The 26899-nt window shown below is 43.5% G+C and overlaps 1 protein-coding gene across 1 annotated transcript; it reads left to right on the plus strand.

The window, feature by feature from the left end:
• Positions 1–1456: 1456 nt before the first annotated feature.
• LOC100695845 (von Willebrand factor A domain-containing protein 5A) lies at positions 1457–25942 on the plus strand (the record flags this gene model as incomplete). Its single annotated transcript, XM_013273860.3, has 8 exons — positions 1457–1666; positions 1756–1978; positions 3132–3298; positions 3382–3591; positions 3906–4020; positions 4140–4264; positions 4381–4484; positions 25889–25942. Coding segments are annotated over 8 exons (1161 nt in total), but the record flags the coding sequence as incomplete, so codon positions are not given.
• Positions 25943–26899: the final 957 nt, after the last annotated feature.

The raw sequence follows: 26899 nt of genomic DNA on the forward strand, positions 1-26899 counted from the left end.
TGAACAAATAGTATGGCATCAAAAAAGGCAGGGCAGCAGAGACACCAAAAAAGCCAAGAAGCAGATAAGGAAAGTTCTGAACCTCCTCTCCTAAAGAAAAAAAAATTCTCCCAATCTGGTTATGTCATCATTTATTTTTTTAGATGCATTTTCATGACATAGCACAATGTCTGTAAAATAAACTATTTTACAAAAGTGTAAATGTTGTAGAGAACATTATAGTGAGAAAGATCTCTGTGTTTTTTCTGGACAATTGAAATTGGAACAAACATATTTTGAAGTTGTTTTGATCAAAATTTCATTTTCCTGATGCAATAATTACTGGATTTGTATTCCAAGGCTTTTGAAGTACAGATCCTAAAATGTAACTGTTGTGGCAATGCAGTCAAATCCAACAAATGCATAGAAGCAAGTGGCTGCTCCTGCTAATGTCCCCTAAAAACCAAAAGGGGAAAAACCTCCACTGCCATATGTGCTGCTTTTATTCAGGGTCTTATAGTTCCTGTAAACAGTAGATAAACTGTATTATCTGTTAGAAAAGTCAAGCAGCTAAAAAAGAAAAGAAAACTACAGCAGACCAAAATAAAGGGAAAAAGGGGGAGGCCACACTCAGATCGATTTAGAGTTGTTGATGTCACCCTTTGTGAATCAAGAGAGGATAACAAAGAGCAACACCAGGATGTTAAGTGCTGTTAAACCCTTATTTACAGTGGCCGATTCTTTAACACCAGACACAAGAATCCCTTCATCATTTTTTAACTTCCAATAAACTAATAGCACCTGTATTGTGTTAATGATTAATTAAGATTTTAGAATATGAAACCTACCTGCCAAAAGCATTATGATACCTGCTGCAAAAAAGTCTAAACACGGAGCTAATCCAATTAAATCCATTACAGCCTGTTTGCCCATCATCAAAGGTCCCTCTCCATGCTTTGGCTACACTTGATGTCCCTTACCAACAGAAACCATTAGCTAATGGTACCTGGTGTTATAAGCAAACCATGGCGCTATTGTTATAAATAATGATATAAATATGAAGCATTTATTTTTGTTAAATACAATGTGATTAATATTATTCCTAATATACTTCTCTAAAGAAAATATCACAATAATCACTAAAAAATAAAGAAATAGATAACTGAGATGAATCTTTATGGGGCTTGAAAACCAAATTTAGTGGCAGAAAAAAATCTGACGGTAAGTATATGTAAGAAGTGCATCTTTTTGCCTGTACGTGTTACTGGACTGGAGCTTTATGGACAATACTGCAGTTTGTTCAGTGTCCATGAAGTTGGCATTTGCTCAGTAATTCACTTGAACTTGAATTGGCCAGCTTGAATCTGAGAAAATACATTTGAGAACAAACATATAAGATCATATGTCGATTTTCTTTGTTGTAATGGCACATAATACCCTGATGTATGGTTTATGTATTTCTTCTAATACTGTTTCTCTACCAGTTCCTCTGAAGAGCTTTGAGGTGGAGCTGGAGGTGAGGGACCATGTGGCTACAGTGGTCTCCACTCTGAACTACGAGAACAAGGAGGACAAACCATTAGAGGCTGTTTTTGTCTTCCCTCTGCCTGGAGATGCTGCTGTCTGTCATTTCAGTGCTCAGATTGGACAGACACAGATTGTAGTTGAGCTGAAGGAGAAACAGAAGGTGAGCTGGACAGTAAATATAACCTGATTATAAGTGAGATTCAGAATAAACACAGTGAACGTCACTGACATGTGTCAGCTGTGCTTCAGGCTCGTCAGGAGTATGATGATGCTCTGAGTTCCGGTCAGCAGGCCTTCCTATTGGTGGAGAGTGATGAGAGTCCAGATATATTCTCTCTGCGTGTGGGCAGTCTGCCTTCAGGAGAGAGCGCCTCCATCAGGTTGGAGTACGTCACTGAGCTGGCTGTGCAGGCTGATGATGGTCTGAGGTTCTGTCTGCCTGCTGTGCTCAACCCTCCATACCAACCTCAGGGTAGGACAACTGTAGCTTTTCTTTTGATCCTGCTTGCCTTTTGTGTTGTTCTCTGTCAAGATAACCTTTGTTGACACTGATTTCCAGTCCAGCTCTTGTGTGAATTCGTATGCCTTGATCCCTTTTTCCCTTTTATAAGAATGTCTTCTTGATAGCCACCCTCCTTTTGAGAGCATTTCTGATGAAGCTTCAATGAAGAGTAAATGGATCAGCTAAAGACCCAGATCCATCCCTCGGGTCCTGTTAGCTGTTCACTGGATCTTTTTCCTATTTCTTAAGGACATGACTTTCAAATCATTATGTGCTGTAGATAGTTTGTTAGGCCTGGCACTTCTTCACCTGTCTAGTTTCCACAATGTTTTAAGGACACACTGTACAGCTTACCCAGATATGTCAAGTTTTTATCTAATAGCACTTTGGCAATCATCTTATTGGTGTCAAAATATTATTTTATAAATGTCAAAGTGTGTTATTTTTGGACTTTTTCATGGTTTGAGCTAAAGAAATGGGAACAACTGATGTGTACTTGCAACAGGCTGCCTAAAGATACAGTTTAAAATTGTGTCCACTTTGCTAAGTTGTCTGTTATGTGTAGACACAACACTGGTTGCTCCCTTGAGTTTGGTGCCCATGAAAAAGGCACCTAACATAATATATACACAAGCTTTTATTACGGCACCGTATTTACATCCCCCTTATATAAATGTGCATATGAGGGGGATTTACAGAGAACATTAAAAGTCAACATCCAAATATATGGCCCTGCAGATGATACTTAGCTTTATCCTATTATTGAAGCCAGATGGCAAACAGCAATTAAACTAAATTATGCTGAAAAACTAGTTCATGCATTTATTACTGCAGCAAGAGTACTGACTGGGCCTAGAAAAAGGGAGTATATTTATCCCATACTGGCTTCTCCTAATTGGTTCGCTGTCAAATCCAGAATCAAATTTATAATTCTTTTACTCTCATGTGACTTTTGTTTCACGTTGATTTGGTACTATACAAATAAAACTGAAGTGAAATGTATTAAAATCAACTAACATTAGAAAGAAAACCAGAACACAAGGTTCAATGAATCTTTCTGTGAACTTTAAAGTTGATACTGTAACAAAAGATTTACTTCTAATCAGTCTGATGTTGTGTGCAGGTAGTGAAGGTGCAGGTGTCCAGGTGACTTCTGTTCCAGCCTCTCTGGTGCCCTACAGTCTGTCTTTTTCTGCCCGAGTGTCCTCTCCTCGTCCAGTCTCTAAAGTAGAGTCCAACTGTTCCCTGGACCCTCTGCAGTACCTCAACACTGATCAAACCCAGGCCACGGTAGGTAGAGTTCTGATGTGTCTGCTGTGTGTGGTTGTTACTTATTACTGAGGAATAAATATGAATGTGTTTGTGGTGTGCAGGTCAAGCTGGCTGCAGGACACAAGTTTGACAGAGATGTTGAACTGCTGATTTATTACAAAGACGCCCACCAGCCCACTGCTGTGGTGGAGACCATGGCGGAGGCTCTGAAGAAAGTAGAGAAGATGAAGGCTGATCTTGGAGGAACAAAGATCCTGGAGCTGCTCAAACATATTTACTGCCAGCCCTGCATTCCCAATCAGCCTAGACGGGTAACACAGACATATTCACTGACATTACACTGACTTAGGATCTCACATGAATCTTAAATACAACTAATACTTACATCAAGCTACTCTTAAAACAACTTTTCACCTTAAAATCTAAAGGGATAAGCTAACCTGACTTGCTTTTTATCCTGCAATATGCAACTGTTCAGCTTCTGTATAACATGATGGAGGTCAGAAATATATTACCAGATTAAACAACAGATTAAAAAAAGAAGTGATTGATCTGTTATATCTACACAATTACCAGAATGTCCAACATGTCCTCTGTGTACACAACAAAAACTGTTGTATTGCAGGTGTTTCTCTTTTGGGATTGGGGAAGGGGCCAGCTCTGCTCTCATCAACGGGATGGCCAAGGAAGGAGGAGGTCACGCTCAGTTCATCACAGGGACCAACAGGATGCAACCAAAAGTAAGACAATGACTCATAATAATTGCCATCATAAAAAGACAACATGATGTTATTATTAGGACAGAATGATTTAAAAAAAACATAAATGTATATTTTTTTCTAATTCTTGTTGTTGTCAGGTGATGCAGTCGCTGCGATTTGCTCTGCTGCTGACTGTGATCGACACCTCAGTCACATGGGATTTACCAAAGGAAGTGTCTGTCACTGTCTCTCCACCAATAACAACACTTTTCCAGGGTCAGAGGTCACTGATTTATGCCCAGCTCACTGGACAGGGAGGAGCAGCAGCCTCTCATGTTGTTGTTTAGGTATTTGATGGCAGTGATTAACGTGACTTCTAACACTGTAACTCTGTGTCAGAGCTCAGAGGCAGCAGAGGGCTGTGTGATGCTGAAGTACAGCCTGGCAGGTCATCGCTCTGAGAACCAGCTGCACTTCAGTCTCAGACCTGCAGAGGACTCTGGGTAAATGAGTTCATATCTAGTGTCACAATTAGATATGACAACAGAATAAAGTATTATGCATATGTCAATGTGACTGAATTTGCTTTTAACTCAGAGGAGCACCTAACTACTACGTGTGGTTTTGTAGGATAAAGAAAAAAAGTTAATTTCATGTCAGATTTCTGTTCATTAATAAGTTGCATTAAATATATCATTTTTGACTTTATTTTGGCAAGATGAAAGTGTAAGAAGAACCCCAGCTGTACTTCTTCCTTCCCCCAAGATCCATTTGTGGAAAGCTGTGATGAAGGCAGTTTTGTCTTATATTTAACAATATAACATATTTGGCCAGCAACGACCAAACACGAACAAGCTCTTCACACCATGGAGATAAAGATGGTGAGGTGGCCTCTGGGTCTCACACGACTTGACCGAGCGAGGAATGAAGATGTCAGGAAACAATGGGGAGTGACACCGATCACTGATAAGACTTTTTCAGTAACAGCTCAAGGTACTTACTTGCACTTTGTTGTGAGGGGGTCCTTCGCGGTGACACCGATACATGCAAGGCGATTGCCTCTTGCATCTTATCTGAGGCGCCGATGATACGGCCACGTTGTCCGTAACCACAAAAATTCTATCACAAAGACAGCCCAGCAATTAGATCTGGATGGAAACAGGCCACAGGGAAGACCAAAAAAGCGCTGGATGGACGAATCAAGGATGTGTGGTGGATTTTTGTTTGATATGTATAACTATGATATGTATAACTATGTAACTATATACTCTATATATCTATGTGCACTGAACATATATATTTTTTAACTTTCATGTAGAGTCTTAAGCACAAGACATTTTTGCTTCACCGAGGTTTATTAAGGTGGTACAAGAACAGGGCAGTTAATGTAAGGGGAGAGTTCTCCTGAATAATTTACTCTCCGGTAACTAACCTCCTCCAATACACACTCAACGTCTTTCATGCAGCACAACCAAAACAGTAACATTGTAACAGAGATCCTGAACACATCACAATAAAATATCATACGATATAAACACACACACACACACACGCACACAATAAATGTTACATGGTAGCAGAGATACTGAAAACAACATAATGAGATCACTGTCATGTACACATACACACTATAAACCTACACTGGAGTGTTTATTTTTATGTAATGCATTTAACTCATATATTTGATGTAGTTAGGCCAAGTATTGTTCACATTAATATCATAAGATTATCACAAAAACTATGCTATTTGCTGTACTAATGTGTGACCTTTGACCATGTTGTGACCTATTGTCAGAGGGTAAAGCAAAGGGTTAACCTATTGGTGTCACTTTGGACCGGGCCCTCAGCCAGCGCCAGGTGTGAACTCTGGCCGGTATTTAACCCTGCACCTGCTGTTCCTGGGTGCGTGGGAAAGTTACCCAGCAGCAGGGGGCGGGGATACTGGTCCCTATATTAGGGGACCAGAGGACGCCCCCAGAGCTCTTTTTCCTCCTGCTGCTGCTACCTGTCCGTCTCTGTGTTGCTTTGCTGTCTGTGCTTAAGGCTGTACACCCCGGGGTTTTGCTTTGCTTGCTTTCTGCTTTGTAATTTTCTTGCTAAATGTCTGTATGTATTTTTCCTGCTGTTCATATGATTCAGTGTATTAAACTCTGTTCCAAGAATTCTACTCTTTTACAGAGCATCTTTTTGAGTGTCTTGATTTTAATTGGATTTGGATCTCCACATCGTTGGTGGGAGAAGGTTATCAGGATGGCTTCAAAATTTGCGACCAAGCTGCAGGGGTCCAGGAGGGGGGGCCGTGAGGGTCTTGAGGTAGGAGAGAACCAGGCGCTCAAATGACTTCATGACCACAGATGTCAGAGCCACAGTTCTGTAGTCATTTAGTCCAGTGATCATAGGTTTCTTGGGGACAAGGATTATGGTAGAGGACTTGAAGCAGGCAGGCACATGACATGCCTGCAGTGAGGAGTTGAAAATGCCAGAAAACACTGGGACCAGCTTGTGTGCACAGTGTCTGAGGGTGGCAGGAGACACACCGTCTGGGCCAGGAGCTTTTCCAGCATTCAGACTCTTAAACTGCTTCCTCACATCTGCTTCATGAAGGGTTGTAGTGGGAGAAGGTGGTGTGAAATCCTCCTTGGTGTGGAGGGGGGTGTTGTAGGTGAAGTGTTTGTTGGTGGTGATGGCTCTATGGAGGGGGGAGAGGTGGGGGCCGTTGGAGGTGCTTGATGGCGCGTCACAACGGCAGAAAAAGTCGTTAAGGGTGTTGGCCAAGAGCAAGTCATCAGTGGAGTGGGGGGGTCAGGCTTGTAGTTGGTGATATTCCTAAAACGTTTCCACACAGAGGCCGAGTCATTCTCTGAGATCTGCTGCTGCATCTTCTCAGAGTGCTGATGTTTAGCAATGTCCACTTCTTTACTGAACCTGCACTTGGCCTCTCTGTAGTGGTTCCTGTCTCTGCTTCTCTTTTCCAGCCACAGCTTTTGGAGTTTAGGAGTAAACCAGAGTTTGTCATTGAACGTGTTTGCTCATAACCACCTGTTGTTCAGTGTCAAATCTGCGATAACTTCAGGAAAAAATGAGGATGTTTATACACACGTGTTAGAGAAGACGATGAGAAAGAAATGAAAGTATGGGTTACATGCGGTTTGACTCTTTCAAAGAAAATTACTTCACAAGGTTCACTACGTATGTCGCCTATCTCTGGCCACATGCATAAAACAAGTTTGGGTGGACGCGACCCATTTTGGCAACAGCAGCTTCCACAGCATGTTTTCTATCAAACCCCCCCAATATTTCTGTACCTTCAACAGCTTTTACTTAGGAGAAAGGGTTAGCTGTCAGTGAGCCCTTCACTTTCCAAACACGGTCTTCAGCATCGGAAAACTCCAGTCTTCACTTGTTTTACCTCCACATTCGGGAATTATGCTTTGCAAATAAAGCAAAGAGCTGGTAGGGATGAGGGTCGTTTTCCAGATCTCCCACTTACTGCAGCCCTACGAACACTTTGAGTTAAATACTTTAAAAGTACTCTTTGATACACTTGTACTTTTTTTAAACAAGCAGATGATATTTTAATTTGAAAGCTTTGCTCATTTCAGATACAAAATCTGCTCCAGCTCAAATGATGTGGTAATAAAGGCGTGGTGTGCAATAGCAACAAGGATTTTTACAAAAAAAGCTCAAGTATTACTCGCGTTTGTTACCCAGGAAGGCCATGAACGTGATGTGCTGCACTGCACATCCAGAACTTACCGTTTAGGTGTTTGTTTGTTTTTTTTAATTAAAGATGGTCAAATGCTTTGATTGCATCTCTTTTTCTTGCATTTCTACATAATAATGTAAACTTTATTAATCCCCACAGGGAAATTCCTCTCTGCATTTAACCTATTTCCTCAGTGAAGCAGTGGGCAGCCCCCTATCCATCACCGAGGGGGCAGCGTGTTGGGACAGTACCTTGCTCAGGGGTACTGTTCAGTGGATTTGAACCCCCTGTGACAAAGTGGAGGAGCAGTTGCAATGCTCTCCATTTGTCCCATATGTGTTTACCTTTTTTTTTTGCACATTGTACACATTATTCTTTTTCTATGTATTTGCTATGATTTGCTATTTGTCAAGTAACATTGCTTCACTCACTCTCCCGGGTTTGTTTGTGGAAGCGTTTTGTTCAAACATTCTGCAAATTAAGGCAAATACTCAGTTACGTTTCTTTATATTTTATTATGTTACAGATTAGGTCATTTGTTCATACTTACTCTGTTTGTCTTTTCAGTCTTCATGGGGGTCAGGTGTGGGGAAACGCCTGCCTGGCATTTCCTCATTTTGAACTCCTGATGATGTCACATGACATCAGCAGGTCAAACCAAGTGGAGGGGTTTCTTTTTCCATAGACGCTTCCTTTTGTTTGTGTTAAGGTTTAAAGGGATTTGTTGAATGTTTTTCCTTTTGTTAATACTGCCATTTAGTTGTATTAATGTGCATATTAGAAGTGTGTAGAGGTTTTGTGTTTTTAGGAAATCTGTGTAGAGTTTTAGATCCCTCAGTTTGAGTGAGTGGTACTGGCTGGGCAATTGGAGGGAAACTGCTGGCCCTACTTAAAGCCAGTCTCTACCAGATGCAGGAGAGAGATACTGGGATTACAGGGTTTGGAATAGCAGTTCCATCCAAAAATATTGAAATAAACAGACGCACTTCGGATGGCCTTTCAGTGTACACAGTTGAAATGGTAGCAATTTTGGTAGCATTGAAATGGATAGAGTGTTCAAAACTCAGGCAGGTAGTAGTATGCTCTGACTCAGCAGCTGTTCTTTCAAGTCTACAATCATTTTGTTCGAAGACAAGGCAGGGTATGCTGTTTACTATTCTGGAGACTATAAGCAGAATAAGGTGTTGTGGTGGCAATATTCACTTTCTTTGGGTGCCAGCTCATGTAGGAATCAGTGGAAATGAAAAGGTGGATAGGTTGGCAAAAGGAGCATTGACTAAACATAGGACTGAGATGGAAATTAAAAGTAGCGGATCTGAAGCAAAGGGTATTGTTTGGAGGCAGGTTGTTCGGGAGTGGCAGGAGCGGTGGGATTCAGGGAGTAAGGGCAGGCACTTGTATCATTTTAAGAAGGAGGTGGCAGGGTGTAGGTTGTATGGGGGTGATAGGAGAGAAGAGGTGGTCATTACCAGGCTTAGACTGGGACATTGTGCGTTAAATAAAACACTACAGATGATAGGAGAACATGAGACGGGGCTTTGTGGGGTGTGCCAGGAGGAGGAGGAGACGGTAGAGCATGTAATACTGCGGTGCAAGGGTTATGATGTGGAGAGAAAAGTTCTGCAGAATAGATTGAGGGAGCGGGGAATCGGGGAATTTAATCTGAAGAGTGTGTTGGAGGGTAGTAGGGCACAGGTGAGGGACTTGGTGGGGTTTTTGAAGGCTATAGGTGTGTATGAAAGAGTGTGAGGGTTTTTTTTTTTTTTTTTTTTTTTTTTTTTTTTTTTGTTTGTTTGTTTTTTGTTTTTTGTTTTTTGATACAGATTGTAAGCTCACTGTCTGATCCATACTCCGGAACAGTAGGAGGCGGTAATGCTCCTTTTACGTTGGTTGCCAACCGCCGTTAAAAACAAAGAAGAAGAAGAAGAAGAAGATGCAGGAGAGAGGTGAGCTGTGTCACCAGAGCCATGTAATGTTGAGTTTTGTTAATTGAATTGATTTGGGGGGAAGTTTTGTTAAGTTATACATTAAATTAAGTTCACTGTAAATAAATTGATCACCTCTGGAAATCTGAAATGTCTGCCTAGTCTGCTTCCCTACCACCTTCCTTGACGTTCGAGTCTGACTACTTCACAACCCCGACCATCCAATCATGGGGCACCACTCTACCTACTGAGCTATCCCTGCCCTTTATTTATTTTTTTTAAATAATGGTGCACCACTGCAACTATGACGAGACCCAAACATGCCTTAAAGCCTTCAACAAAAAAACAAGTTTGCTCCACTCTCATTTTTCTTGGATCAAAATATTAGGGGCAAGTTAATATTTTTCAGTACAACTCTTGTAAAAGTCATACTTTTGTTGTCATTAAACTGATTTAATTACAGCAGCACATAGTGCACAGGTGGGCCTAACAGAGTAGTCAAATCTCCTCAGATTGTTTCGTCAAACTGATCAGTACCCATGACATTGCACAATACAACGGCATGAAAAACAACAACAAAAATGAAATCATCATCAAAATAGGTATTGCATCTTCCAAAAGCTAATTTTCCATTCATAAATACTTTTCCTCTAAAAGGCCAGAAATGATTTCTACAAGCTGATGAGCATGACGCGATGTGAGAATGACAATCAGCAGACATTCAGTGGTGCTGACATCCATGTTTTTGTACAGTACAATGCTGAAGGCTGACACGTCTGATGACATGGCAGCCCACCTGTGTGTGTGTGTGTTCTTAGATATGGGGGGGGCGTGTCCCAGCTGTGGTCATGTGACACTTGAGATGTGCCAAAGCTGAACAGGGCTGTGACGCAGTGATGTGCTGTTCCTTTGCAGCGAGTCCTGTACCAGAACAAGAGAACAACACGTTAGCAGGTTTGCTGGAATGATCTCGAGAACCAGGTTCTGCCGGAGGGTTCTTCCTGTTAAAAGGCAGTTTTTCCTTCCCACTATTACTTGCTCAAACTGTTGTTGTGATTTCATGCTGTTTGCAAACACACGTGCTTCATAAGCTTGACATTGTATGTAAACATCAGTGTGCAGCGTCCTATCTCTCACTGGTAGTGCTTTGTGTGGTTTCCATGAGCTCACACAGGGAACAGGTTCAAGTGAAAAAACAAGATAATATCACAACATCAGTCAAACTTTATTCTGCATTGAGGCGGTGAGATTCTGTAAGCAAACCAAAAACAAGACTTTCAGTTGTTTATATTCTTATTGATAATTACTGTATTGCTGCAACACTAATTAAAGCAGATTTCTGCAGTATACCTTATAACGTGGTTACAGCAAATATTGGCCTCTGGATTAATTCCTGATGGACTCATTTTTAAACAAGTAGCTAAACAGGAAGTGTATTTGTGAAATAAACTTGCTTCCGTACCTGTGTGTTTTGGTGCGCACGCTGCCTCTGCTCCTAACTGGGATTGGGTCTCTCTGCAGCCTTCTGCATCTGTACGGATGAACAGAAAGCAGGTTAGGTTTCACCGCCAGCTCCTTTGTGATGAAGCGCTTGAGAGGGAAATGCAGAGGTTTGCATCTACACCCCCCAGAAGATGCTGAAAGAAAGCCAAATAGCAGCGATCGACAGACACAGACTGATTGTGTTTGGAAAAAAAGACAAGTGAAAGCTTCTGTAACAGAAAACAGATGAATGCAACTGCCAGGAGGGGGCAGAGGTGCTCTTCAGCCAACGTGGGGCTCTGAAACCAAGAGACGACACAGTAAAGAAAGACTACCGAAAAACAAGGAGGAAAAAAGGAGGGGATTCATGAAGCAGAAACCGAAAATCAGGCTGTTAGATGGCTAGAAACTCAAGAGGAGATGACTAACTGTGAGCAAATGGAAACCTGTCACGTGACTGTCCACTGAGCTGCATATGGTTCGACTCGTATGAGAACAAAATGAGGAAAAGCTCAACAACAGGCAGGATGGTTACTGTACCTGTGGCTGTTCTTTTAGGAAATCTGGGAGCTGAAATTCACCTTTATAGACCTGGAAAAACAAAGGGCCACATTTAGAGCTTCACAGTCAGCGCTGCACAGTTCAGCATCCGGGTTTCCATGGTGACATGTTAAAAATGTAAAATAGCATTATCCCTGCCTAAGTTCAAAGTCAGCCGACAGAAAGAGATGGGGGAGGGGGCCATGAGGAGTTTCTGAAAACCAGCCACAGCAGGAGGCTGCCATGAAAACATCAGGTCACACTGGAGGGAGGGGGTGGCCTGTAGGGCATACCTCTGCTGTGCATGTGGGATTCTCAGAATAGACACTGGGTGTTCCAGTAGTCCCATGAAAAACACACAAATCACATTTCTCACAAACAAGGGTTTTAAGCTTCTCCCTCAAAGCTGGAGATAAAAAAGGAAGGATGCTAGAGCTGACGAGAGGAAACAGGAGGAGCAAAGTTTCACTAAAATGCTTCAATCCAGTTCGGCTTTCATCGTAGAGCTACATACGACATTTGGATTGTACGCAAACAACAATCCTGGTATTGCTATAATATTTCGTCCCTCCTCTATGGTTTACATCTCCAGTGCCCAACAATAAGACTCATCGGTTGACAATGTCCGACCTCTTCCGGTCCCAATATCTTTAAGCAGAGCTGTGCCCATCTCTGACTCCAGCTCTAGTAAAGTGAGCTTTCCATGAGCCGCTGTGTGTTAACCGTGGTGCTAACGTGGAAGCATGGATCCATCCTGCCTGCATCAATGTAGTGCGACTGGCGGTGTAGCGGTAAGGCGGATATGTTTTTGAGTATTGTTTGAAGGGCACGACATATTGTTGGTGACCACGTCCGTCATGTATCGATCTTCTGATGTCTAATGTGTCATATGACAAAGCTTGAATGGCATCCACAGTCCCCGGATCTGTATCTAATAGAGCAGCTTTAGTCTGTGACACACGCACATTTACATACAGCAGGAGTTCAAGCATCGCCTCCATCTGTCTCATTATCACGCCATCTTACAGTGGTACCTATCCATTCGCATAGATGTTGGTGGGATAGTTTCAGAGTTACAGACTGTTTTTGCACTTCTATCCTCACCACAACATCAAAAGGCAGCAAAGCCAAATCTGAGGCTTTATGTAGGAAAATGTGAGTTTCCCCATTGCCAATAAAAAAAGTGATTCAGTATCAATGAAAAGTATTTGATTGAGTCTGTGCTCGAGTTTAAAAGTGCTGTGCCCAACATTCTGGAATTCACTGATTCAAACTTTCCCCCAAAACACAAACTCCCTCCTTAATCCCCCTGCGTGCCTTCATGCTTGCTTGCGTGTTAGTCTGAAATTGACGCAGGGCCAGCGAGGGAGTGTAATCTGACATTACTTCCCAAGGCAGAGACAGAGAGGCGAGTGCATGTTTCTGATTTCCTCCCGGGTGCCATTTTGCAGCTCTCTCAGCGCTCAGAGGCTCCAGGCCAGACTGCTCCGAGCCAGTCCGAGCCTTCTGCTCAGACGGAGACTGAGAGCACGTGCAGGGGAAGTGGAGCATGTTCTACATCAGGACCAGTGTTGGTCAAGTTACTTGAAAAAAGTAATCAGTTACTAATTACTGATTACTTCCCCCCAAAAGTAATCCCGTTACTTTACTAATTACTTATTTTCAAAAGTAATTAATTACTTAGTTACTTAGTTACTTTTTAAAAACATGATTTACAACCTGAATAGGTAATAAAGCGATAGATCTTTCAGCCCAATTCTACTTTTTCTGCATAATCCATCATACAAAATGTAATCAAATGGAAAAGTCTCTTTTTAAAACTTGTTTTATTAGTTTTAATCTTTTAACTTTATGCATCAAGCAAAAATTAAATTATATGCAACATTCTCTGACTGGAAGAAATTTGTTTAACATTTAAACCTATTTTCTGCACATTCCAGCACATAAAATAAAATATTTTTTTGTGTTTACACTCAGTCTTTCAAATAGATGCAAGTAAAACACAGCAGAAAATAAATAAAATCAAAGACTAGCGGTCCTGTTGCTCTATTTTCACCTGTAAAGCAGGACTGGGGTAGGCGGAGGTTTACCCTGGTGCAGGTGTGCCGCAGCGGTCAGTGGAAGAATCCGCGAGTTTCTCGTAGCGCACTCGCTGCTTGCTTGGAAGTTAAGGGGTTTTTTTTCGCTGTAAAAAGAAGTTTTCTTCCCACGCACAACGGACACTAATGTTTTTGTCACTTTTTATGGAATCAAACTCAAAATAAGGTCAGTACTTCCACGCTTTAAACGCTGCACGCTCATACTCTCACCGCACTCGATCCATTGTTGATCTGCACACAGCTGTTGTCACGAACATCGCACTCGCTTACGTCACTGTCATGAGACACTCTCGCAAAAAATCACGGTTTTAGTAACGCAGTAACGCAGCGTTCCTACGTGAAAGTAAGGGTAATCTAATTACCGTTTTTGCAATAGTAATCCCTTACATTACTCGTTACTTGAAAAAAGTAATCAGATTACAGTAACGCGTTACAAGTAACGCATTACTGCCCATCTCTGATCAGGACACACTCTGGATTTACTGCGTGTGCATTCTAAGGATTAAGATGTGTACAGATATATCGTCTAGATCAATCTGTCCTTCGGTGAGGAGATGGAACAAAGACCAGGCGACATGCCTGCACGATGGGGTCGATGTAGGAAGAAGCCAGCTTGTTTTTGTGCAGCAGACTATGATTTGCAGGTCCATTACCTCACAAGGATGTGTTCAAATGCTCATGGAAGGAGGAATATTCAGGCTGGGAAAGATCAGCTGTTAGCGCTGCGTCCCGCAGCGGTACTGCCGGCGGACAGACCCGACATTCCCAGCGAGCTGAGGAGGAAAAGACGGGGGTGTCGTGCTGGGAAGGAGCGCCGTCGCCCGAGAAGGAGACGTTATCGACCATCTCTTCCTTCTGTAATTATTGGAAATGTACGATCTTTGCCCAATAAGATGGATGAGCTAACGTCGCTAACCTGGTCACAGAGGGAGTACCGGCAATGTAGCATCATGATGCTAACGGAGTCGTGGCTAACACCGCTAACTCCGGACACGAGCGTGACACTACCGGGATTCCAGATGCTGCGAGCGGACAGGACGAGAGAGAGCGGTAAGAGGAAAGGAGGGGGACTGGCAGTGTTTGTGAATGACAGATGGTGTAACCCTGGGCACATCACTGTAAAAGAACAACTCTGCAGCAGAGACATTGAGCTGTTAGCCGTTAGCATGCGTCCATACTACCTGCCCCGGGAATTCTCGCATGTTATCGCGATAACAGCGTATGTCCCCCCCTCGGCCAACGCGGATGCAGCCTGTGACTCTCTCCACTCTGTGGTCAGCAGACTGCAAACACAATCTCCGAGAGCCCTTCTCATAATATCAGGGGACTTCAATCATGCCTCACTGGACTCCACACTGCCCACCTTCACCCAGTATGTGACCTGCCCAACCAGAGACAATAAAACACTGGACTTACTGTATGCCAATGCTGAAGAGGCATACAGTTCATCACCTCTCCCTCCCCTAGGCAGATCTGATCACAACCTGGTGCACCTTGTCCCTGTGTATGAGCCCTTAGTGCGCAGGGAGCCACCAGCCACCCGCACAGTGCAGAGATGGTCGGAGGAGAGCGAGGAGGCTCTTAAGGATTGTTTTGAGTCGACTGTGTGGGAGGTGATCTGTGACGACCACGGAGAGGACATCGACAGCCTTACTACATGCATTACTGACTATATTAATTTCTGTGTGGATAACACCGTACCTACCAGGACTGTACGGTGTTTCTCCAACAACAAACCCTGGATTACTTCAGAAATTAAAGCTGTCCTCAAGCAGAAGAGGAGGGCCTTCAAATCCAGAGACAAAGAGGAGTTGAAAAGGGTGCAGAGAGAGCTTAGGGGACTGATAAGGAATGGGAAGGACAGCTACAGGCAGAAGATGGAGAACCAGCTTCAGCAAAACAATGTTGGTGAAGTCTGGAGAGGCCTCAGAACCATCTCAGGCCACAAACATCAGAACTCTCTGCCTGGGAAGGATGTGAGGTGGGCAAATGAACTGAATCATTTCTTCAACAGATTTGATTCAGCCATGAGGCAGTCTCCAACATCGGCTGCAGACTCACCCACCCCCACTGCTGCTGTTCCACCTCTGACACCTCAGACACTTCACACCTCCTCTATTCACCCTGCTCACTCCTCCCCACCCCCAACAACAGCATCCAATACACACTCAACACAAGGCTCCAGCCTGTCTCTCTCAACCACCCAGGTTCGGAGGGAACTGAGGAGGATTAAAGCCAAGAAGGCAGCGGGTCCAGATGGCATCAGCTCGAGGGTCGTCAGGTCCTGCGCGGACCAACTGTGTGGTGTGATGGAGCACCTCTTCAACCTGAGCCTGAGGCTGGGAAGAGTCCCACAGCTCTGGAAAACTTCCTGTGTTGTTCCAGTGCCAAAGACTTCACGCCCCAAGGACCTCAACAGCTACAGGCCGGTGGCTCTGACATCCCACCTGATGAAGACCCTGGAGCGGCTGGTCCTGGCTCAGCTTCGGCACCTGGTGAGCTCATCACTGGACCCACTTCAGTTTGCCTACCAACCTGGCATTGGAACGGATGATGCCGTCATTCACCTCCTACATCGTTCCCTCGCTCACCTGGAGACCGCTGGGAGCACTGTGAGAATCATGTTCTTTGATTTCTCCAGTGCCTTCAACACCATTCTTCCCTCGGTTCTGAAGGACAAGCTGGAGAACTCTGGAGTGGACCATCACCTCACTACCTGGATTTTGGACTACCTCACCGACCGACCACAGTATGTGAGGACTCAGGGCTGTGTGTCGGACAGGGTCGTCTGCAGTACGGGGGCCCCACAGGGAACGGTTCTGGCTCCGTTCCTCTTCACCATCTACACTGCAGACTTCTCCCACAACTCCACCCAGTGCTTCCTGCAGAAGTTCTCTGATGACTCTGCAATAGTCGGCCTCATCACTGATGGGGACGACAAGGAGTACAGAGGACTGACTCAAGACTTTGTGGACTGGTGCCAGCTGAACTACCTCCAGATCAATGCCAGTAAAACCAAGGAGCTGGTGGTAGACTTCCGCAGGCACAAGCATCCTCCACTGCAACCACTGAACATCCAAGGTATGGACATCGAGGCTGTGGACAGCTACAGGTACCTTGGTGTTCATCTGAACAACAAACTGGACTGGACTCATAACTCAGACACCCTCTACAGGAAAGGGCAGAGCAGGCTGTACCTGCTTCGGAGACTCAGGTCGTTTGGAGTGGAGGGCCCACTTCTGAAGACCTTCTATGACTCTGTGGTGGCCTCAGCCATCTTTTATGGTGTGGTCTGCTGGGGGGGCAGCATCTCTGCTGGGGACAGGAAGAGACTGAACAGGCTGATCCGAAGGGCCAGCTCTGTTCTAGGATGCCCTCTGGACCCAGTGGAGGTGGTGAGTGACAGGAGAATGGTGGCTAAGCTGTCATCCCTGTTGGACAACATCTCCCACCCCATGCATGAGACTGTGACAGCACTGAGCAGCTCCTTCAGTGGGAGACTGCGGCACCCACTGTGTGGGACGGAGAGATTTCGCAGGTCTTTCCTCCCCACTGCTGTCAGACTCTACAATAAAGACTTTTGCAGCTGATCAAACACACAAACCCACACATGTGCAATAAGACTGCTATACGTGCAATTCTTCTTCTGACGAAGTTGTGTTTTTGTATTTTCCTACTCAGTTGTATATAGTATTTGTATTTCTATTTTATTCTATTGTATATATTATTCTATTCTATTTTATTCTATTGTATATAGTATTTATTTTATTTTATTTTATTTATTTATTGTATTTTATTGCATTCCAGTGTTTTCTAATTTCTGCTACATAACTTTGCACTTTTGCTGTAACAAAACAAATTTCCCACCTGTGTGACTAATAAAGGCCATCTTATCTTATCTTATCTTATCTTATTTACCTTCTGTTCTATTCAGACAGATAAAACACTGTCTGCTAATACAGGCCACGCTCCAGCATCCATCACTGTCACAAAGAGTTTTGCCTTCCCCTCAAATCTTCCCTGATAACAGATATCTGTTACCAAGCCTGTGTCCATACTGCATATAATCCAAAGGGAGCTAAACAATAGTGTCATTGTGCTGTCAGTGGTGCTGCTGGCCTGCCAAACCACCATGGTGTCTAGAGGAGGAGCCATCCTCACTTATCCTCACAGCTAACACTCTCATAATGACTTTATTCTCTCAAATGTGGTTTATTTTGTGAACATTTACACATTTGTGATGCAGCAGCATGAGAAAAGCCAGCTGTGCATTTATAATTACAGCCAAATAGCTTTCTGTTGATTCATCAATGAATTCCGCCTCAGCATTGACCGCAGCGCCCTGTGACTAAGCTTCTGTCTCGGGGGGTTAGACGTGCCAACGGCCCAGTGCCTTTGAAAAGTTGCCACTGCGGAGCAGCAGGGCTGAATGCTTCAGCTGCACACTTTCACGCTGGGATATGGTTACCTTTAAACAGCATGCTTGTAGCTGATCGGCACACTGAAGCTGTTCTGCAGACTCTGATCTAACGTTTGTGTGTGAAGAGCAACTCGCCTGGACGTGCACGTCCTTCAGAAACCAATCATCTCCCATTAGCACGAGAGAGAGAGAGAGACAGAGAGAGGGAGACAGAGACAGAACACATAACGGCAAATGTTTTCATTGGGTTGACAGTGGACCCCTCTTTATATCGGACTAGAGTTAACTTAGTGGAAATTATTACAGTCGGCACATTTAAAGCTGTAATCAAATGTGACAAATGTTAAGCTGGTGAAAGGGTTGCATCCTTATCAGAGGCAAACTACAACTAAGCACAAAAAAGGCACTACAATGATAGCTGGCTCTCTCATGGATTCAGGTGGAGCAGGCTATAACACCCCTGATATCTGTTAGGACAACTACGCCTATGCTATGTGGTACCAAACAAGCTGAAGCAGCGCTAATAAATAATAAAGAAACTCCATGTAAAGGACTACATGATGCCGTCATCTGACACAGCTTTGCTGCTTTGATTACGGCTGTGCAGCTAAATTATAGCTTTCCTTTTGTTGTACGTAACAAGCAAGCACAGCAAAATATAACCTGTTCCTCCACTAATATGATGGGGAAATATAGAAGCTCAAGTCTTGAGCTGAGCTTAAACAGTAAGAAGCTGAGATCGAGAAATTCTTCATTGAAGTCCTAATTTGGTCCCAATCCTGACTCGTCTCTCTTCTATCCAAGTCTAGCCCACAGTTTCATGGATACGACTTTCTGCTGAGGTCTGAGAGCCAAAGAGCACTGACCATAGCCCAGAATCAATTTGATTAGCCTCCCCATCATTATGAAGGTCAAGGTCCAGCCACGGAAGAAAAGCCCAACACAGCAGATGAGCAAATCTACAAGCATTATTATCTCGTCTCTCTACCAAATCATCTCATTATTTTTACAGTGGCAAAACTGAGAATATATTGATCCCAATATCCATTTCTCACCAGGGATCAGAGCAACTGCAAAGCCACTTAAAAGCTATTGATTGTGGCTTCAAGAGCCAGGCCTGATGAGCATCATTTACAGCGAGCTTAAATAGCCTGAAGCACAGACAAAGCTGAGGTCCAAAACAACGGGTCAGATTTTAAAACATGACCCAGGAGGACGCTGGGGTTCAGCTTTTTAGCCAGCTCAGGAAGCACAGACAGTGGCTGAAGTGGACGGTTCTGACACTATGCTGTACAGAGTACATTATGGCTTTATACCATGTGTCCATCAGGGACGAAGCTAAAGCACCGACAATACCAGAGATGTGAACAGCAGCAGTCTGCATCATCAGCTGTTATGTGTCGTTTTCAATGCTGCCCCAACTGACAGTACAAGCTAAAACAGCAAACTGAATCACTGCGGCATCACTGAGAGTTACAAACTGTCTAAAATCTTTCGTCTTTAATAAAATGCTGAGTGTGCACCAGGTGCAACAACCAGGTTTAACAAAAACAGGACTAGTATAAGGGCGTTAGCACATTAGCTTCCATCTAAAGATGATACACCGTGTTCTGGCTGAGGGAAACTAAAACACAGCTCTGCTATCACCTCAGAAGAGAAGAAATGAAGTACTGGGCCTACTGGGAGATGGGCTAGAGCACATCAAGGATACACTAGAGAGATTTTATCTTTAGAGGGGGAAGGGAGGCCCTGGTCTCTGCTGAGGCTGCTGCCCCTGTGACCTGGGCCCAGATAAGCAGAAGAAAACAGATGGATGAAAAGATGAAAGGATGACTTATTCATCGTCCTTCATTCTCAAGTCTTTAGTTTGGTTCTCAATACATATAAAGTGATGGAAACTAAAATGAATAAAATGCTGCACGAGAAGTTCCTGATATTTCCAAGGTTGAATAAAAACAAAGGCTTGGGGGAGATGAACATCAACCGCAGAGTCACTCCTGCTTACAAGAAATACCTATAATCCACAGGGGTCCTCACCCACAGTAACAGCAACAAAGCACAAGTGAGATAAGGCTAACAGGTCAGGCTTCCTAAATCCTTTGCATCGTCCTCCGTGTCTGTACAACGCAAACATTCAGCTCAGCCATTCCTTCCAAACCATTTCTCTGCTGTGCAGTTCGATCCAAGCAGCATACTCTGTGGTGAAACGGGGTGAGGAGAAGAAACTGAGGGTAAATATTTGGATGGGGTTGGGTGAAGATTGAAGACAGAGAGCATTTCCACATGTAGCTTCATCATCCAGTGAGTTAGCTGAGGGCTGGTTGCCAGATGTCTTATGCAATGCAACACAAATTTTGGGTGGGGGGCGATTACTAATAGACTAAGGGGGTGGATGTCTTCAGGACAAAGTGAACTTTGGTCTCTGTGAATAGTTGAATTGTATCAATTTTAAAAGAGAAAGGCTATAACAATAATGATAAAAGCCAGAAGAACAAATACCTGAATGGACAAAAACAAACAGGGTTGCACTGATGCAGAGGAGGAAAAACAACCTCTCACTTTTCTCATCCACCAACATTAACGGGTGAAGCAACAAGATAAATCCTGGAAAGGAAAATCCTGAGATAGAACAAAGCTTTTTCAGATATTAGTCAAATTGGCACAGATTCCAAAGTTTTTCCAGATCACTTGCTTTCACAATTACTTGCTTATGGCTAGGGATGGGAATCGAAAACCGGATCTTGTTGGGAACCGGTTCCCACTGTATCAATACCTTGGAATTGTTTGCCATTTTAGCAAACGATTCCTCTATTGATTCCAGTCTCCTCGAATGACTTCACCACGTTGAGTAGCGTCATTTACCTGGCAGGAAACAAAGGCCTGGTAATGACCGAATCATGTGATTCAGGTGTGTTGACCCAGGGTGAGATCTAAAACCTCCAGGACACCAGCCCTCGACGCCTGGAGTTGCCCACCCCTGATGTATTGTAAAATCTATAGGCAAACAGACCGCAGAGCACTGTGACAGTCTGTTTATCTAAAGCTGGTTCTCCTTTGTATACAAGAACTGTGGGCCAAGAGGGAGGGAACACAGAGGACAAACATAACCTCTGCAGCTGGCTCGGTCAAGAGGGATCGCACTGATCATGTGTAGATTTACACAACATATATCTGACAACGAGGCACGCAAGTTTACTGTGAGCAATGTTAACTATTTCAGAGGAACCGCCACACTGACATGACTATTTACTGCATCCAAATTATGCAAACGGGACCACCATGTACGCACAGTGACAACATGGAGGAAACGGCACGGAGATCTGATATGTGACCAGCACACACTGACGTGCAGGCCTTGACAGCAAACTGGTAACACACAGGAGTGCAGTGCAACACAGCAGGAAACGTTGCGAATTTAGGAGCTATTCTCTAACACAATGGAGCGTCACAATAAACACTGCAGCTGCATGCAAACATGGAAACATCAGCATCGACGAGCCACATCCGTGATGTGTGCTGCAGTTAATATTCATTGATATGCTGAATATGACGATCCAGTTATATACTCTGTTGCACCAAGTTGGTGACTGGATAGAATATTTCCACTTTAAACTTCATGAAGCGGGCTTTGCAAATCTTTCTCTAAAGTTTCCATCTCTCTGTGGTCAGACAGATTATTCCCAAGAAACACGCCAAAGCCCTCTCTCCGCTCACATCTTATACTCCAAAATGTTTCCATCCAGGTCATTACACTCCTGACGAGTAGAAATAGCATCAAGATGAATTCATTCTTCGCCTTCTCTACTTCAAGTCCTCTTCTAACAAATGGAAAAGCAACACAAACATTAAACACAAACCCGACATGCACTGTGTCATGGATCGCACCTTTTTCAAAACCACCACTTTGAGTGTATCTCAGTTATCAGCCTACCTGCTAAGGTCTCACTGAGAGGGCAGATTCTCACTCTCTGGTGCTTTGATGTGACCAGGGAAACACTTTGGAAATGGTACTGATGCTAGACACCTAAAACCTACTACTTAAGAGGCTTCCCAAGTCATCACACACACTTGTATACCACATGTATAAAGTTTATACTCATATGAGATGCACAGCAGCTGAACTTTATGGTAAACTCTATATTTTAAATGCCAGGTGTAAGACTTTGGGAAATAACCTTGATGTTTGTTTGAAGAGGTGAACAAGTATGTGGCACAGATGCCGACAGCCTCCACAGATGGACAGACAAAAACACCCAGTGAAGAAAAAGCTCTGTGCTTTCAGCTTGGAAGCAACAAGTCAGACAAAAATGTTTGGACAGCAGCCTGATAGGGTGAGAGGTCAAGCCTGGAAAAGCACACTAATCGTCCATGTGAGGCATTCTTCATCGTGTTCCAGCACTGAACTACTAATCCAACTGTGAACAAGAGTTCAAGGAGCACGGCTTCTCTACCTTGTCTTCTTACCAGTGATTACAATACTCTACTAGCATCAGTGTACCAGCAGCAGACAGCTTGGACCATCAATCAATCACAGAATGGAATTTCACACTAATGGAAACTACAGCCTCTAAACTCTGAGTACGGGACGCCACAGGCACCAAGTGCAAGTCTTCCCAGCGGTCCTAATGCCTTACAATAATTCAAATTAGTTCCATGACGACTTGATGCTAGCATCTCTTATTAGAAAAAAGAAAATCTGACACACTGAGAAAACAGGTATCCAAGTAACAGGGAGACCTTGAAATAAAAATCAATTCCTGTCGCCAGACATGCAGTTTAAAACTCAAAGAGTGGGGCTGCAGAGCATGTCAGCTGAGAAAAGGGGTTCAATAAAACATATCCTGCTCCAAAAATAACTACTGAGGGTTACACGTCTGGCAAGGACACGACTATGACAGCAAGTGCTTAAGCAGCAGCACGTTTATCTGATGTCAGCCATGGACTGTTCGTTTGGTGGTTCTGTTCCTGTCCCTCCTCTTACCCACAGCTCCAGCTGTTTCCAGGCAGTGAAAGCAGAAATGTGCAGACATAAAGTGTGCCTCTGGACACAAGCTTAAAGTGGTACTGGAAGAGTACACAGCAGCAGTAGTTCATGTAGTAAAGTAGGAGCAGTTTTAATGGTAATAAAAATAGTTACATTATAAACATAAAGTGCAATGTCTGTTTCTACTGCAATTCCCACAGGTGGGAAACAAATTTCCCACCTGTGGGACTAATAAAGGCCATCTTAATCACACATTCAAAAGTTAATCACACAAACCAGACTGTCTGCAAAGTGAAGAGCATTAGAGTGACTGTGAAAGCAGAATATTCAAAATTAATATGGATCAAAAACATCGCCCGACTTTGAATCCCAATCAAGTGTCAAGCTTAACCATACAACTATATCCTATACCCTTTATACTTCAAATACACAACATCTCGTTGTAGAGAGAGATAGAGACAGATAGATAGAGATATCCATCTATAATTTGTAAATTATTCATTTGAAACTGACCAAAGAAATTAGTTTTGCATGCTGCAAACTGTCCTCGGTAAAGGCAAATTGTCATTTATTGTCTACACCAGGAGCGGGGAAGTCCAGGCCTAAAGGGCCAGTGTCCTGCAGGGTTTAGGTCTCACCCTGGGTCAGCACACCTGAACCGAATGATTAGTTTATCACCAGGCCTCTGGAGGACTTTAACACATTTAAATCAGCTGTGTTGGATCAAGGACACATCTAAAACCTGCAGGACACTGGCCCTCGAGGCCTGGAGTTCCCCCACCTCAGGTGTAGACCATACACTCAAGCTAAGGTAACTCTGATGACATCATTATGTCTTTATTGCAGTTAATTTTTAAAACTTGACTAAGATCACAGAATCAGTGAAAATATGAAATATTTTCTATTCCATAATCTCTTGTGATCACAGTACAGAGTGCTGTAGTAACACACACTTCATCTTATTGTCTTTGGACAAGATACTGGGTGTGTGTCCACATTTACATTAATACTGAGGCTCATTGTGTTTCTACACACCGACCAGGAAAATCATTTAGTGGACAGCAAAGGCAGGGTTTTAGAGTTTAAAGACGGACAAAGACAAACTCAAAATAAGTCAGGTGAAGCATTTGTCGGGGAATATAATCATTTTTAATCATTTTCTAAACATCAGAAAAATGACGCAGACGTGACCTGATGCGAAATATGATTCTTCAGGGGGGGCCATTTCTATGGATACACCGTAATAACATGGGAATGGTTGGTGATATTAAAGTCATGGTGGCCATTTAGAAGTCGGCCATCTTAGTACCATATCACCCTATTAGAGCACTTCCCTCTCGCTCTGCAGGCCTACTTGTTGTTCCTAGAGTATTTAAAAGTAGAATGGGAGGCAGAGCCTTCAGTTTTCAGGCCCCTCTTCTGTGGAACCAGCTTCCAGTTTGGATTCAGGAGACAGACACTATCTCTACTTTCAAGATTAGGCTTCAAACTTTCCTTTTTGCTAAAGCATATAGTTAGGGCTGGACCAGGTGACTCAGAATCCTCCCGTAGTTATGCCGCAATAGGTGTACGCTGCTGGAGGATTCCCATGATGCATTGAGTTTTTCCTTTCCAGTCACCTTTCTCACTCACTATGTGTTAATAGACCTCTCTGCATTGAATCATCCTTGTTATTAATCTCTGTCTCTCTTCCACAGCATGTCTTTATCCTGTCTTCCTTCTCTCACCCCAATGGGTCGCAGCAGATGGCCGCCCCTCCCTGAGCCTGGTTCTGCAGGAGGATTCTTCCTGTTAAAAGGGAGTTTTTCCTTCCCACTGTCGCCAAAGTGCTTGCTCATAGGGGGTCATATGTTTGTTGGGTTTTTCTCTGTATCTATTATTATAGGATATACTGTACAATATAAAGTGCCTTGAGGTGACATTTGTTGTGATTTGGCGCTATATAAATAAAATAAAATTGAATTCAGAAGTTTGCAGACGACACGGCCATCATGGGGTGTATCTTGGATGATCAGGAAGAGGAGTACAGGAGTCTGGTGAGGAACTTTCTCACATCACACAAACCACCTGCAACTCAACACCTCAAAGACCAAGGAACTGGTTTTGGACTTTGGGAGGTCCAGAGCAGGTACACTGCCAGTTCAGATAGAGGGAGAGGAGGTGGAGATGGTCAACACATACAAGTACCTTGGGCTGTGGGTGGACAACAAACTGAACTGGTCATGCAACACTCCGCACCTGTATAAAAAAGGCCAAAGCAGACTGTATTTCCTCAGGAGGCTGAGGTCTTTTAACATCTGCAAGAAGCTCCTGAGGATGTTTTACCAGTCGGTGGTTGCTGGAGTACTGTTCTATGCTGTGGTGTGCTGGGGGAGCAGCACAGCAAAGAAGGACTTATCCTTGCTGGAAAAACTGATCAGGAAGGCTGGCTCTGTGGTCGGCATGAAGCTGGACACTGGTGACAGTGGCAGAGAAAAGGACACTAAAGAAACTGCTGGACATTATGGACAATGCTGGGCATCCTCTGCACATGGCTTTGCCTATCAATTCCAGCTCAGTAATGGAGGCGGCAGGGAGAACAGGTGGTTTGTAGAGCCACAGGTTTGTCCCACACGAGCTTATTTTGCATCTATTCATGGCAGAGAGAAAGTATGGAGAATACAGAGTCATACAATTTACATTAATTGTTTGTTTAGACAATTTTAGATTCTAAGGAATTAATTTTTTTTGTCTTGTTTCCATCCATCTTAGCTGGTAGATCGGTCTTGGCAGGGAGAGATGAAAGATGGATACTGGCTGGGGCAGGATCACCCTGGTGTCTACCTTGAAGAGAAACAAGCTCTGAATGAGGACTTCACATATTCAGGCTTTGACCGTGGTCACCTCAACCCCAACGGACACCATGCAGGTAGTCAAGGACGGATTGTGTGTTTTTCAGGAGGGTAGACAGTAGATGGCAGTACAGGACTGGGGAGCTGTTCTTGGCTGCAACAGCTGAGGATAGATAGACTTAACTAATGAACAGCATCTCCAGCCTTACGTTTCAATGTTTTCTGCTAAACGTGCCCACAATTGATAATTTTCTAGAATATTTTAATTGCTGAATGAAAATGACTAACCCACTTTTTGACTCATCGAGGCTCTCACCTTTTATTTGGACTGAGAAACTGTAATCTTGTCCCTCTTTTACTTCTTACCTGCAGTCCCTAGCTTCAACGGCACCCAGACCAATGTGGTTCCTCAGAATCCCAAGCTGAACCAGAATGCCTGGAGGATCCACGAGTCCCAGCTCACTGAGCTTCATGTGGCTTTAGGACCACCCACATGTTCTGATACTGAGTTTCCAGTTTCAGTCAGGTCAGGGATGACCCTCTGTTTGGGAGATTGCACTCATTTAAAAAAAAGAAAAAATTATGACAAAAAAGAAGAGGAAATAATGATACAATCACAGACTTATGAGTGATTCAAACTGCCTGAGCCCAGCTGAGGCTCAGCACCTCTTCATATACATACTGTTAGGTACATATGTTTTTCAACACTGACACAAGTTGTTTTTTTTTATTTTTTTTTACCTGTTTACTGAAACATGTGCCAATTATAGTTATATAATGGTCATGGACATGATATGTAGACTCTCAGGTTCCACATTCAAATTGGAAGAAGTGCTTAAGTGTTTTAGCTCCTTAACATGTGCCACCCTATTTTTGAAGGGAACAAAAGTAGTTGAACAATTGACTCAAATGCAGGTGTGGGCAGTTCCTT

Source organism: Oreochromis niloticus, linkage group LG14, assembly GCF_001858045.2.
Source record: "Oreochromis niloticus isolate F11D_XX linkage group LG14, O_niloticus_UMD_NMBU, whole genome shotgun sequence".
Classification (NCBI taxonomy): Eukaryota; Metazoa; Chordata; class Actinopteri; order Cichliformes; family Cichlidae; genus Oreochromis; species Oreochromis niloticus.